This window comes from Lemur catta, chromosome 17, assembly GCF_020740605.2.
Source record: "Lemur catta isolate mLemCat1 chromosome 17, mLemCat1.pri, whole genome shotgun sequence".
Lineage (NCBI taxonomy): Eukaryota > Metazoa > Chordata > Mammalia > Primates > Lemuridae > Lemur > Lemur catta.
In genome coordinates this window covers 26,643,927-26,656,174 of record NC_059144.1, presented here as the reverse complement: position 1 = coordinate 26,656,174, position 12,248 = coordinate 26,643,927, and the positions used below count along the sequence as shown (strand labels likewise).

At 44.8% G+C, this 12,248-nt stretch overlaps 1 protein-coding gene across 2 annotated transcripts in view; it reads left to right on the top strand.

Annotated features, from left to right (window-relative positions):
• Positions 1–12,248, top strand: part of SIRPB1 (signal regulatory protein beta 1) — a 52,904-nt gene that overhangs the window by 37,072 nt on the left and 3,584 nt on the right. The window contains exons 2-3 of one of the 2 annotated variants that reach the window (XM_045528347.1): positions 6,349–6,702; positions 10,801–11,115. In XM_045528347.1, the coding sequence (XP_045384303.1) occupies positions 6,349–6,702; positions 10,801–11,115 (669 nt within the window). Of the gene's footprint in view, positions 1–6,348; positions 6,703–7,364; positions 11,116–12,248 lie in introns of those variants that run through there. The other variant, XM_045528350.1, reaches the window with a different exon arrangement.

The window sequence follows — 12,248 nt, the reverse complement described above, 5'->3', positions numbered from 1 at the left end:
ACTTTGAAAAAAATTATTCATCCAGTCATTTAAAATGTGTTTATTTGGGCCTGGAAGTCGAGGCTGGCAAAGCATTTGGGGCCGGATCAGTTGAGGACAAGAGAGGAATCTTTTATTTTCCCTTAGGAGCAGTGTGAAGCCACTAAAAGAGAATGGCATGAATAGATTCCTCTTCTAAAAGCACCACTCTGGCTACAGTGTGAGGAAAAGACTGGAACAGGGTAAGAATGAGTGCAGCAAACCGACAGGCTGTCCAAGCCAGAGATGGTAGTGGAGAGAGATGCCAGAGGGTTTAAGATCTCTATGGACTGAATGCTTGTGTCCCCCCAAATTCATATATTAAATCCTAATGCCCAATGTGATGGTGTTAGGAAATGGGGCCTTTGGGAAGCAATTAGGTCTTGAAGTCTCTGCCTTCATGAATGGGCTTAGTGCCCTTATAAAAGAGGGCCGAAGAGCTGCCTCGCCCCTTCCACCACGTGCGGACACAGCTAGAAGCCATCTGTGAGCCAGGAGGCAGGCCTTCACCAGACCCCAACTCTGCTGGTTCCTGGACCTTGAACTTCCCAGCCTCCAGATCTGTGAGAAATAAATTTCTGTTGTTTATAAGCCACCCAGTCTACATATTCTGTTATAACCTCCCAAACTGACTAAGAGAGGCTTAGATGAAAGGATATGGGGGAATGAGAGGAGTTATCAAAATGACGAGAAAGTTTTCTGGCTTAACTAACTGGGTGGTTGGGGGTGTCACACACCGAGGTGAGGACACAGGAAGAAGAGCAGATGGGAGGTGAGTGATGAGTGTGCTCTGCAGGACCTGAGAAGACAGTAGGATATAGGCATGTGGAAGACTTGCCTGCCACCATGCAGAGATCACCTGGGTCCAGGATTCGGACCCCAAAGCCTGTCTCTTAATCTCCATGTTTGGTGGTCCCTGCCAGCAAGGAACAGCAAGTCCAGTGAAGGAGGTAGAATCTAATGAGTAGGGCCGGGAAACAAGGTTGTCAAGGGTGGTGTCTAGTTACTATTGCTGCATAGCAAAACACCCCAAAACTTAGGGGCAAAAAAACTAACCATTTTATTATGATCATTGATACTGTGGGACAGGAATTCAGACAGGGCACAAGAATGGCTTGTCTCTGCGGTGTGTCATCTGGGGCCTCAGTTGGAAAATTCAGCTGGGGATGATTCAACTGCTGAGGGCTGTAATCATCTGGAAGTTTCTTCTTTTATATGTCTGATGATTGTTGCTGGAGATCGACTGGCATCTTAGCTGGGATGTCAGCTAGAACTCTTACATGTGTCCCTTGCCATGTGGTCTCTCTGTGTGTGCTAGTTGGGCTTCCTCATAGCATGGCTGCCAGATTCCAAACATGAGCATTCCCTAAAGAGCAAGGTAGAAGAAATATAGAGAATTGTTATGGTCTGGCCTCAGAAGTCACATCACGTCACTTCTGCTGTAGTCACAAGCCTGCCCAGATTCAGAGGGATGGAATGCATACCCACTTCTCCATGGGAGGAGTGCCAAAGGGCATGAGGGAAGAGGGGTCTTGTTGCAGTCAGCTCTGGAAAATACAATCTGTCACCATTGAAAAGAGGGATTAAGGTTAGAACAATGAATGCTAAAGAGAACACTCTGGCCATTTCCTTGGCAAGAAATCTCTCCCAGAAAAAATTCTTAACAAGCTAGAATAAGGTATCAAGGGAAGAGGAACACTTGCCATGCCACAGAGCAATCGAATCTTGTCTCTGACTCCCTCTCTTTTCTGCCCTTTCTGCCCTACATACAGTCAGCCACTGGGAAGGAGGCAGAGGTTGGGAACAGTGGGGAAACCAAGTCACAGAAGTCTGGCACCGGCTCCATAGAAGTGAAGAGCTCATGGCTGAGAGGCTCTGGATCTGATCTGGTATGTGGGGGTGGTTGCTGCTCAGAAGGAAAACAGGAGGCACATTCTTGGTGTGGACATTTCTTTAGCCTCTCAACTCCCTTTTCCCCAGAGATGGCCCCAGACTAGGGACAGAAGAGGCACCCCTTCTCCTCCCAGCTGTTTCTGCAGGTGCCACTCACCCGAAGGCCTTGCCCCCACCAACAGTCCTCCTCCTTCCTCTGAAACAGAAACAACCCTACTCTGCCTCCCAAGAGCTAGCTCCTTGCTCACCCAAAGCCACTTCCCCTGCAAGGCTACTGGGCAAAGCCAGGGGCCCATCAGACATGGCTTCAGGCTCATTTTTACCACTGAATCGCTGGAGTAGGGAGAACAGGGTGCTACCCTGGTGAGGCCCCATGCCCAGGAGCCCTCCCCCTGACTCCCAGCTGCAGGCTCATCTGAGCCCAGGTTTTGGACAATCACAGAAGGCTGAACACACCTTCCTCAATGGCAGACCACGTCCCCAGGCTCCTGGATGGGGCCACCAGCACCCTGACATGGGCTGAGGGTCCCGGGGGGTAGAGCCTAGGCACTAAGGGAGCCTCTTCATGCATCTCAGGACCTTTATATCAGCAACTTCTTAGCTCATTTCACAATTGAGAAACAGGAACTGCCATAATCCCACAGCCCTCTCCTCCTATCATGCTCACTTCCTCTTATGTTAAATATTGTGGGACACAAAACTTAACAGAGCAGAGTCTGGGGCCTCCCTAGGACAGACATCCAGACAGAGCAGGCTCCAGGGCCCACCATGATGCCCATCCCTGCCTCTCAGCCCTGCCTGCCTCCGCCCTCCCTGCTGCTGCCCCTGCTGCTGGGACTCGCAGGTGAGCACCTCCGCCCTCGGGCACCACAGTGCAGGGATGCTCTCCGAGTTTGGCAGTGATACCATTTCCCCATTGCCAGTGGGACAGATGGATCTCTCTTCCAGGGCCTCTTTTTTTGCTGCCTCTTCCTCTTTAAGACATTTCCCTAATTATTTTTTTTATAACAAGAATCTCCTAAACAAATCCCCCCAGAATTCTTATCCCTTGGAGGGATCCTTTCCTCTCCCACCCGGGCGTTTCTCCAAGACAGGCGTTCCCAATTCCTCCACTCTGCCCACGCCCCTGACATCCTGTGAAGGCTCCACGACCCCCTCGGGCTTGGCCTGCAGGACCTGGTGCCTCCCTGAGGAAGGAGTGGAGCAGAGGTGCAGCCTCTGACTCATCAGTCCTGCTTAAGGTCACAGCACCTGGCAGGGAGGCAGGGCTGCCTTCATTAGGATGGAGATAGAGAGATGGATAGATGGATAGATAGGTAGGTAGATAACATTACACACAATGTAGAACCATTAGGAAAAAAAAATTGGTAAACAGTGCTTTTTAGATGAAGTCTCCCAGAATCCCAGCATCCTAGGATTATGTTGTCGATGTGGGTGCTTCTCTTGCTTGTCCACTCCATCCTCTCCAGAGCTGGCCTGGGCAGTCAGGAGAGGCACCCCTCCTCCTCCTAATGGTAGTAACATCTCAGTTGAGAGGCTACTTAGTACATTGGCTAAAAGCACAAGTATTTTTGAAAACCAAACTGCCAAGCTTCAAATCCAAGTCTCATCATTTGTAGACTGTCTGACAAATCTCTACACTTCTCTGTGCCCCGGTTTTCTTGTCTGTGAAATGGGGACAATAGCACCTTTCTAATAAGGTTGTGGTGGAAATCAAGTAAGTCAATGTGGTTAAGTGTTTAGAGTCATGCGTGGCACACGGAAGCATCTGTGTCAGCTCTGGCTGTTACAGCCTTTCAGGGTTTAGTACGTGTAAATATGAACACACAAAAATGGTCCTGCTGAATCCGACCCTTACGGCACCCACTGTGTGTCCTCGGCAAGTCTGCGTCTTTGTTAAAACTCATAGCAGTCATAGGGAATGATCTATCATGCTTGGCAGAAGTGGAAACCGAAAGCAGAGGAAGGGAGTGGTCCTGCCAGAACCACCAGGCCTGTTAGGGCTGGAACTCAGCCTACTGGACTCCGGGTCAACAGGGGAAAGCTCATTTCGCAGAAGTCCTTCTCTGCAGCAGGCATGGTCCTGAGTGTTCCTCAGAGATTTTAAGGTTTCCGTCTCACAGCAAAACTGCAAGAGGAGTCTTACTTTCCGTACCGTATATACTGCATAGATAAGGAAACAGAGGCTCAAAGATGTTAAGTAATTTTCTCAAGCTCAAATGTCAGTGTCTTAGCCCATTTTCTGATGCTTTTAACAGGATACCTGAAACTGGGTAATTTTATAAAGAAAAGGAATTTATTTCTTCCAGTTATGAAGGCTAAGATGTCCAAGGTTGAGGGACTGCATCTGCTGAGAGCCTTTTTGCTGGTGGGGACTCTGCAGAGTCTCGAGATGGCCCAAGGCATCATCCTGGGGCAAGGGGTGGAGCATGCTAACTTGCTAGCTCAGGTCTCTCTGCCTCTTCTTATAAACCCACCAAATTCTCCTCCTGTGATAACCCATTAATCCTTTAATCCTGCAGTCCCCAACCCCCAGGCCATGGACTGGTGCTGGTCCATGGCCTGTTAGGAACTTGGCCACACAGCAAGAGTTGAGCTGCCGGTGAGCGAGCAAGCGAAGCTTCATCTGTATTTATAGCCGCTCCCCAACACTCGCATCACTGCCTGAGCTCTGCCTCCTGTCAGATCTCCTCCTACCCCCCACCCTGCTTCCCCCATCCTCCACCCCAGAAAAATTGTCTTCCATGAAACTGGTCCCTGGTGCCAAAAAGGTTGGGGGCCTCTGCTTTAATCCATTAATTCGTGAATGGATTAATCCACTTATGAGGGCAGAGCCTTCACAACTCAATCACCTCGTGAAGACCCTAACTTTCAATGCTGCCACATTGGGGATTGAATTTTAACATGAATTTTGGAGGGGACAAATATTCAAGCCGTAGCAATCAAGGAGGCACTGAAACCCAAGTCAAAGGGATTCCACTGGCCCTTGCTTTGACCACCACGCTGCTTCCATATATACAGAACTTTTAACAAAAATAGGATTAAACTAAATATGGAAATTTATTTGCTCTTTCACTCAGTTGGGGACCTTCTTCTATGTAGCTACATATGTGCCTACATCATCATCACTACATCCCCGATATATACTCCAACATTCTCATTCTAATAGCTGCATAGCTTTCTGTTTTGTGGTTAAACCATTGTTTATCTAACTAACTCCCTGTTCTCGGACCTGAGTCTCACATCAACCTTGTCCATATTGTGAATGCTGTGATTACCATTCCTTTACAAAATGTGTTCATCCTTGTCTGGTCATTTTTTTAATAAGTCCCTAGAAGAGGATTACTAAGTTAAAGGGTATGGGTGCATTTCAAACACTTTTGAAATGTAATGTTCCAATAAAATGTGAGTGTCTCAATGTTAGTAATACATTATCTCAACACATACAATACAGGAACAGCAGCAATGGACAAGGGGATATTTGGAACATTGGTAACCAAAACACATTTGGTTAAAGACTTTCCCTTCCACCTGTTAAAAACACGGACTTATTGATCGTACATACAGGGCCATCACTATAATGCCATATTGCCATCTAGCAAGGTTGTGTCAATTTATATTCCCACCAGCAGTATGTGGGGGTGCTGGCTTTGCCACACCCTTGGCAACACTGAAAATTGACAAGCTTTTTCACTTTTGCAGAGCTAATTTTCTAGAAATTGTCTGCTCTTAGATTACAGAAGAAAAAGTGTTTTATTTTATTTCATTTTATTTTTATTATATTACAGATTTGTCAAAATAATCCAAACAGGGAAGAAACGTGCAAGTAAATGACAAAAGTCCCCATATCCTTGACTCCCTGGAAACAGCCACTTTTTAAGAGTTTTATTTGCTTTCTTCCAGATAGCTGGCTGCCACGGACATAAAATGCCACCTTGATCACATAGGGAATGTGCGTGTTTCCTTGGGTCCAATTCTAGGCTCTCTGTTCTGTCCCTTTGACCTCCCTGCCTGCCTTGGGACCAACCTACCTCTATTACTGCAGCCTGAAAATGTGCTCTGACGTTTTTTTGTGTGCTAAAACCTGATTACCTTTTGTTTTAACTTTTCCAGCTATTCTGTCACAGACTTTAGCATTTTCCTTCTGTTTTAAATATGCATTTCACTAGTTTACTGGGGTTTTTGAACATCTCTTCTAGATGTGTTTCTTCTCTGATGACTTCCCTATCTGAGGCCTTTGCAAGGGGCGTCTGTCTTATGTCTGTGTCCCTATTGGCACCTAGTCCAGCAATTTGTCCATCCTAGAAGCTAATACATGACGTGGAAAGAAAGAATTAACAGGACTTCAGCTGCAATCTGGCCCCAGGCACCTGGACCCCAGCCTCAGCCCCAGCTGGGCCAGGGCAGGACTTGGAGCTGACTCGTGTTTCCCTCCAGGGGTGGCAGGAGAGGAGGAGCTGCAGGTGCTTCAACCCGACAAGTCAGTGTCGGTGGCAGCCAGAGAGTTGGCCACTCTGCGCTGCACCGTGACCTCCCTGCAACCCGTGGGGCCCATCGAGTGGTTCAAGGGGACCGGGCCAAGCCGAGAATTAGTCCACGGTCAAAAAGGCTCCTACCCCCGGGTAACGCCTCTTGGAGATAGCACAAACAGAAGCAACACGAAGTTCTCCATCCGCATCAGTAACATCACCCCAGCGGACGCCGGCACCTACTACTGTGTGAAGTTCCAGAGAACAGCTTCTGAGAACAAGGAGATTAAGTCTGGACCAGGCACCCAGTTATTTGTGCGTGGTAAGTCCAGGTCCCTAGAAATCCAGCCCATTGTTCTAAGACAAATTATAGCCCCCAGGAGCTCAGTCCAAGGGTCGCCCTTTGTTAGCCCTTTTGCCAAGATTGGGGAGAGTAGATGGCAATAGTGAAAGGTCACAGTGAAGGAACAGAGTGAAATATAACCCCGGCGCCATCTGTCGGCAGACTCCGCACCCTTCAGAATCTCACAGCTTCCAATGGCCCACGAAGCACAGTGGGTACAGGGAGACTCCAGGGCCAGATGGGTCTGCTTCCAGCTCTGCCATTTGCATGCTGTGTGACCTCACAAGTACCTTAAATTCTCTGTGCCTCGACTTCCTCGTGTGTTAGGGAAGATAGGGATAATAATAGTATCCACCTCATAGATTTGTTGTGAGGATTATAAATGTGAATGAGTTTATCAATGTAAAACACTTAGAAGAGTGTCTGCTACATGATGATTATTATATTACAGTGCATCATCAGTATTTAGGATCTTACAACCAATTAAACTTAAAAAATGCAACCTTAAAAGTATGAAACCATGGATTTTCATATGATATGAATGATAGATTTATTGAGGCAGAAAATTTTAGAAATCACATTTTTTGTTGTAGAATATGTAATCCCTATATTTCTTAAATTTTATCCTTGATTTCTATGAGTCCTGTATGTTCTTGAGTTTGGTCCTGGTTGATACAAGCATGGCTGAAGACAAAGCCTGCAAGACTCTAAACAGCATCCATTAAAGGTAAACCTGGGAAGCAGAGAAGTTAGTTCAGGCCTATTTGTATTGATGAATTAATGATTATGAATTTTTTTGTAACAAAGTGAATAGGATAACAGAAACTCAGAACCATAGAAATATACATCAACAGAGTTTTGGGGACTTTAAAATTTTAGCACCTTTGAGCCATGGAGAGACAAAGAAGTTGACAGTTTTGGGGGACAAAGAGAATGTTTTATAGTTCTCAAGAGTTAAAAATAAAAAGCAAGTTGTACATGAAACATTGTGAATGAGATCAGCATGAGATGTCTAAGAGCAACATTGGACCCTAGAAGACAAGGAGTAGTGGCTTCAAGATTCTTTGGGAAAATTATTTTCAACCTAAAATTTTATACCCAGCTAATCTATAGAGTTTGCAAGATCACCAAAAACTGCCTTTCACACCTTTATGTTTTACCAAAATAAGGGTTGAACAAAGAAAAAGTAAGAATGAGAGTTTGACAGCACATTCTGTTGGGGACAATATGTGGATGCAGGTACATCATATTTTACTCGCAGAAATGCAAAATTACGTAACTCATAAGGAGATGAATTTGGCAATATGTAGCAAAATTATATACACATATTACATAACTACGTATTACCCTGTGACCCAACAGTTCCACTTCTAGAAATTTATCCCAAAGATCTGCTAACATAAGTGCAAGATGACTTATGCCTCGGCTCTTTATACAACACTATTTGTAAGAGCAAAAGATGAGCTGCTCGATTACGGCATAGTCACACAATTGGGTACTATGCAACTTGCAAAGGGCACGAGGAAGACCTCAGCACTCCACCTCACAGGGACCCAAGGGATATTGTCAAATAGGAAGAGCAATATGTAGAACAGTGTGTGAAGGAGAACACTACAATAATAAACTAAAATTTTTCAAAGTTTTAAAAATTTACCTTAAGGGAGGGAGGGAACAGGGCTGAAGGGACAGGGATGAAAGCTCGACTTCTCTGAATGTGCCTCACCTTAAGTTTTGACTTTGAAAACATATGGATGTTTTAAATAATTAATAAAAGAAATCCAAAATAAATCTAAATTACTAAATCTAAAATGAAACTATTAATAATTAATCTGACTACATATTGACAGCTTCTCTAGACAAAGATTAATTATTTTAAGGGACTTTAAAGCACAAAGTTTGAGCTTAAGTTCACTGAGAAGCCAGCCCGGAGACAAGGATTTGAGGGCAAGTAACCCCTTCACCCCTGGTGAAGTCAGATAGTCAATAAGGGAGGAGTTCCCATGCCCACTACCATGTGGGTGACTGGAGCTTAATCTAGTTGGGAAGCTATGGAAATGCTACAGGATTTGGGAAATTCATCAGGGTCAATGACCTGGTTTATTTAACAAATAAATGGCAAAGGAAAAAGGAGGGAAGGGGAATTCCTTTAGATTAAAAGAGGTTTAAGAGACATAACAGAATGTGATACATCGATCTTATTTGGATCCTGATTTAAACAAACCAGCTGCAACATTATATTTATGAGACAAGAAAGAAAATTTGAATGCTGACAAATACTAAATGATATTAAGGAATTATTATTGAATTTTAAGAATAATAACGGTATTTCGATTGTTTAAAAAAGAATTCTCAACTCTGAGATATACATGCTGAAGTAGTTATGCATGAAATATCATGTCTGGTATTCGCTTTAAAATAAACCAGTGGGTGACTTATTTCACTTAACATAATGTCTACTAGGTTCATCTATGTTGCAACAAATGGCAGGATCTCCTGTTTTAAGACCCAATTATATCCCATTGTGTGTTTGTGTATGTACAGACATTTATGTTGCTTCCATATCTTGCCTGTTGTGAATAGTGCTGCAATAACATTGGGGTGCAGATATGTGTATGAGATGGTGATTTCATATACTTTAGGTATATACCTAGAAAAGGAATTGCCGGGGCATATGGCAGTTCTATTTTTAATTTCTCTCACTTATATGTGGAATGTAAAAAAAAAAGCAAAATAAAAACAAAAACTCAAATCCGTAGAAACAGAGTAGAACAATAGCTACCAGGGGCGGGAGTATGGAGGAAATGGGGAGATGGAGGTCAAAGGGTACAAAATTTCCATTATGTAGAGTGAATAAGTCTAGAGCATGAGGACTATAGTTAATAATACTGTATTATATACTGGAAATTTGCTAAGAAGGTAGATTTTAGGTACTTTTACCACCCACAAAAAGTAACTATGTGAGATATGGATATATTAATTTGCTTTATTGCAGTAATCATGTCACTAAGTGTATACATATATCAAAACATCATGTTGTACACCTTAAATATATACAATAAAAATACATAACCCAGTGGATGGTGGGAGACGTATAAATGAAACCAGATCAGCCATTTGTTGATAATTGTTAAAGTCCCATGATGAATACTTTCTCTCTGTTTGTATGTGTGTTTACAAATTTATTATAATAAAAAGTTTATTTAATCCAAGCCTATATACTTCCCTGAAAAATCTTTAACGTCTGGAGTTTCAAACACAGTATAAGGAAATCTGGCAGAAAGTTTGGGGATGAACTGATGACAACAAAGCAAATGAAAATAATGAGACCATTAAAAACTCCTAAGAAAACAAAAAGCTGTACAAGAAAGGAAACATAACCATGACATAACACAAAGCCCAATTGTGAACAATGCCCATTTAGTCATAATACTATAAGTGCTGAATACGGATAGAACAAAACATTACACTGTGTCTATAACAGGAGGATGCGAGGAGGGGAAGTGTGGGCGGCAGGTGGAGGGAGACATAAGAGAGCTAAGCCACCATCTTCGGTAGTGGTAGGCATATCCATAATACATAAAACTGAAAAACTGAGAAATAACAGTAAAAACATGTTATTTAGAAACACACAGAGAGAAATGCCCAAAGACTCAGCTAAAGTAGTTAATAGTGGTTGGTCTGTAATTTTTGCAAGGACAGGAAACCACTGGTTTTCGTGATATGCCTTATGTGACTTTTAAAACAATGTACCTTGGGAAGAAGGGATGGAGGGAGGGTGAGAGGAAAGAGAACAAGGGAATGACAGGGTCACATCTGCATTTTAGCAAGGTCACTGGGGTCTGGTTTCCAAGTGTGGGTTGAAAGGGTTGAGAAGTCAAGTCAGTGAGGCCAGTTGATTGGCTGTTATAACAGGAAGAGTAATGATAAAATTTACGAAGGGAGAAAATCGGAGACGAGAGATTGGGGTGGGAGGTGGAGCAGGGTGAGCCATGAGGGCGAGTGTTGTGCCACAGAGTAACTTGCCATCCTCATTTCTCTTCTCTGTCCTTCCTCTCTCTGCCCTTGCCCTGATGGAAGCTAAGCCCTCTCCCCCAGAGATTTCTGGCCCCTCCAACAGGGCCAGCCCGGGCCAGCTACTGAACCTCACCTGCACATCAACTGGCTTCTTTCCCAGAGACATAAATGTGAAATGGTTTGAAAATGGTGTGGAGCTTCCAGCCTTTCAGACCCTCGTCTCCCCGCCTAGAGATGCTTCCTCCTACACCGTCGTCAGCACTGCCCTGGTGATGTTGGCTGTGTCCTCAATCCACTCCCAGGTCACTTGCCAAGTGGCTCATAGTGAACTGCTGAGACCCCTCAGAGAGCATGTGAACATCTCCCAATTCCTCCGAGGTAAGCCCCCCTGCGTGTGTGTGTGCACACACAACACACACACACACACACAGACACACACACACACACACACGGCAAACTCTGGCCACCAGCACAGGCTCCCAATGGGAGCACTTCACCTGCGTCTTCCCATTCTCCCCCCACAAAACTCCCAGTGGGGTATGAGGTTCCCTGTTTTATAGGACCATCCCCTTCCTACATAAGGCCATGATTGGGTTCTTCTCTTTCAGAGCTCCCTTCCCTCTAGTGTTTGTGAGAGGAGGAAGTTCATTCATTCATTCATTTATTCAGGGGGCATCTGCTGGGTGGTGGCATGTTACAGGTGCTGGGGATTCTATGGTAAACAGAACTGACCGCTTCTGCCTCACTGAGTTCACAGTCCTGGGAACCCCGTCAATCAAGACAAAAGCAACTCTATGTCTGTGACTTGTAACATTTGCTATGAGGGGAAAGAACAGACTGAGATAGATGAAAACAAGAGAAATCTAGTTTACTCAGGAAGCGCCATTTTGAAGAAGTGATGTTTGAGTCAAAGCATGAAAAGGAGCCAGCCAGGAAAAGAGCAGTGTTCCAGGCAGAGGAAACAGAGTGTGCAAAGGCCCTGGGATTGGAGCCTTGGGGTTGGAGGGCCGGGGGGAGAAAGTCATGTCCGGGGAGCAGAGAGGAGGCCAGTGTGGCTGGCCAGTGAGAAGATGGCTGGGTGGAAAAGGCAGGAGCTGGAGCAAGAGGGGTGGGGACCAGATCACACAGGTTTCTAGGTCACGTGGCTGGACCCTGACCCCCCCAACCCCATTTTACCAGATACTTCTGGGAGTAATTAAGTTAACATGAAACATCTTTCTCCAATCCCCACACATCCTCCCAAAAGCCATTCAGGTGAGATTGGGCGCATTCAGGGTGGTATGGCCGTAGACCCAAGAGACATTCAGATTTAACAGTTGCTGAGCACCTATTAAGTACTTTGCTTGTGTGCTCTCATGTGATAGAAAAACATTCTGAAGTATGTATTATAATCCCCACTTTAAAGATAAGAAAACTGAGGCTCACAGAAGTGAGGTGACTCTCCCCAAGGCCAAGGTATAGTCTTGGTACCTGAGTCGGGGTGGGACTGAGCCTGCCTGGGGGTGGAATGA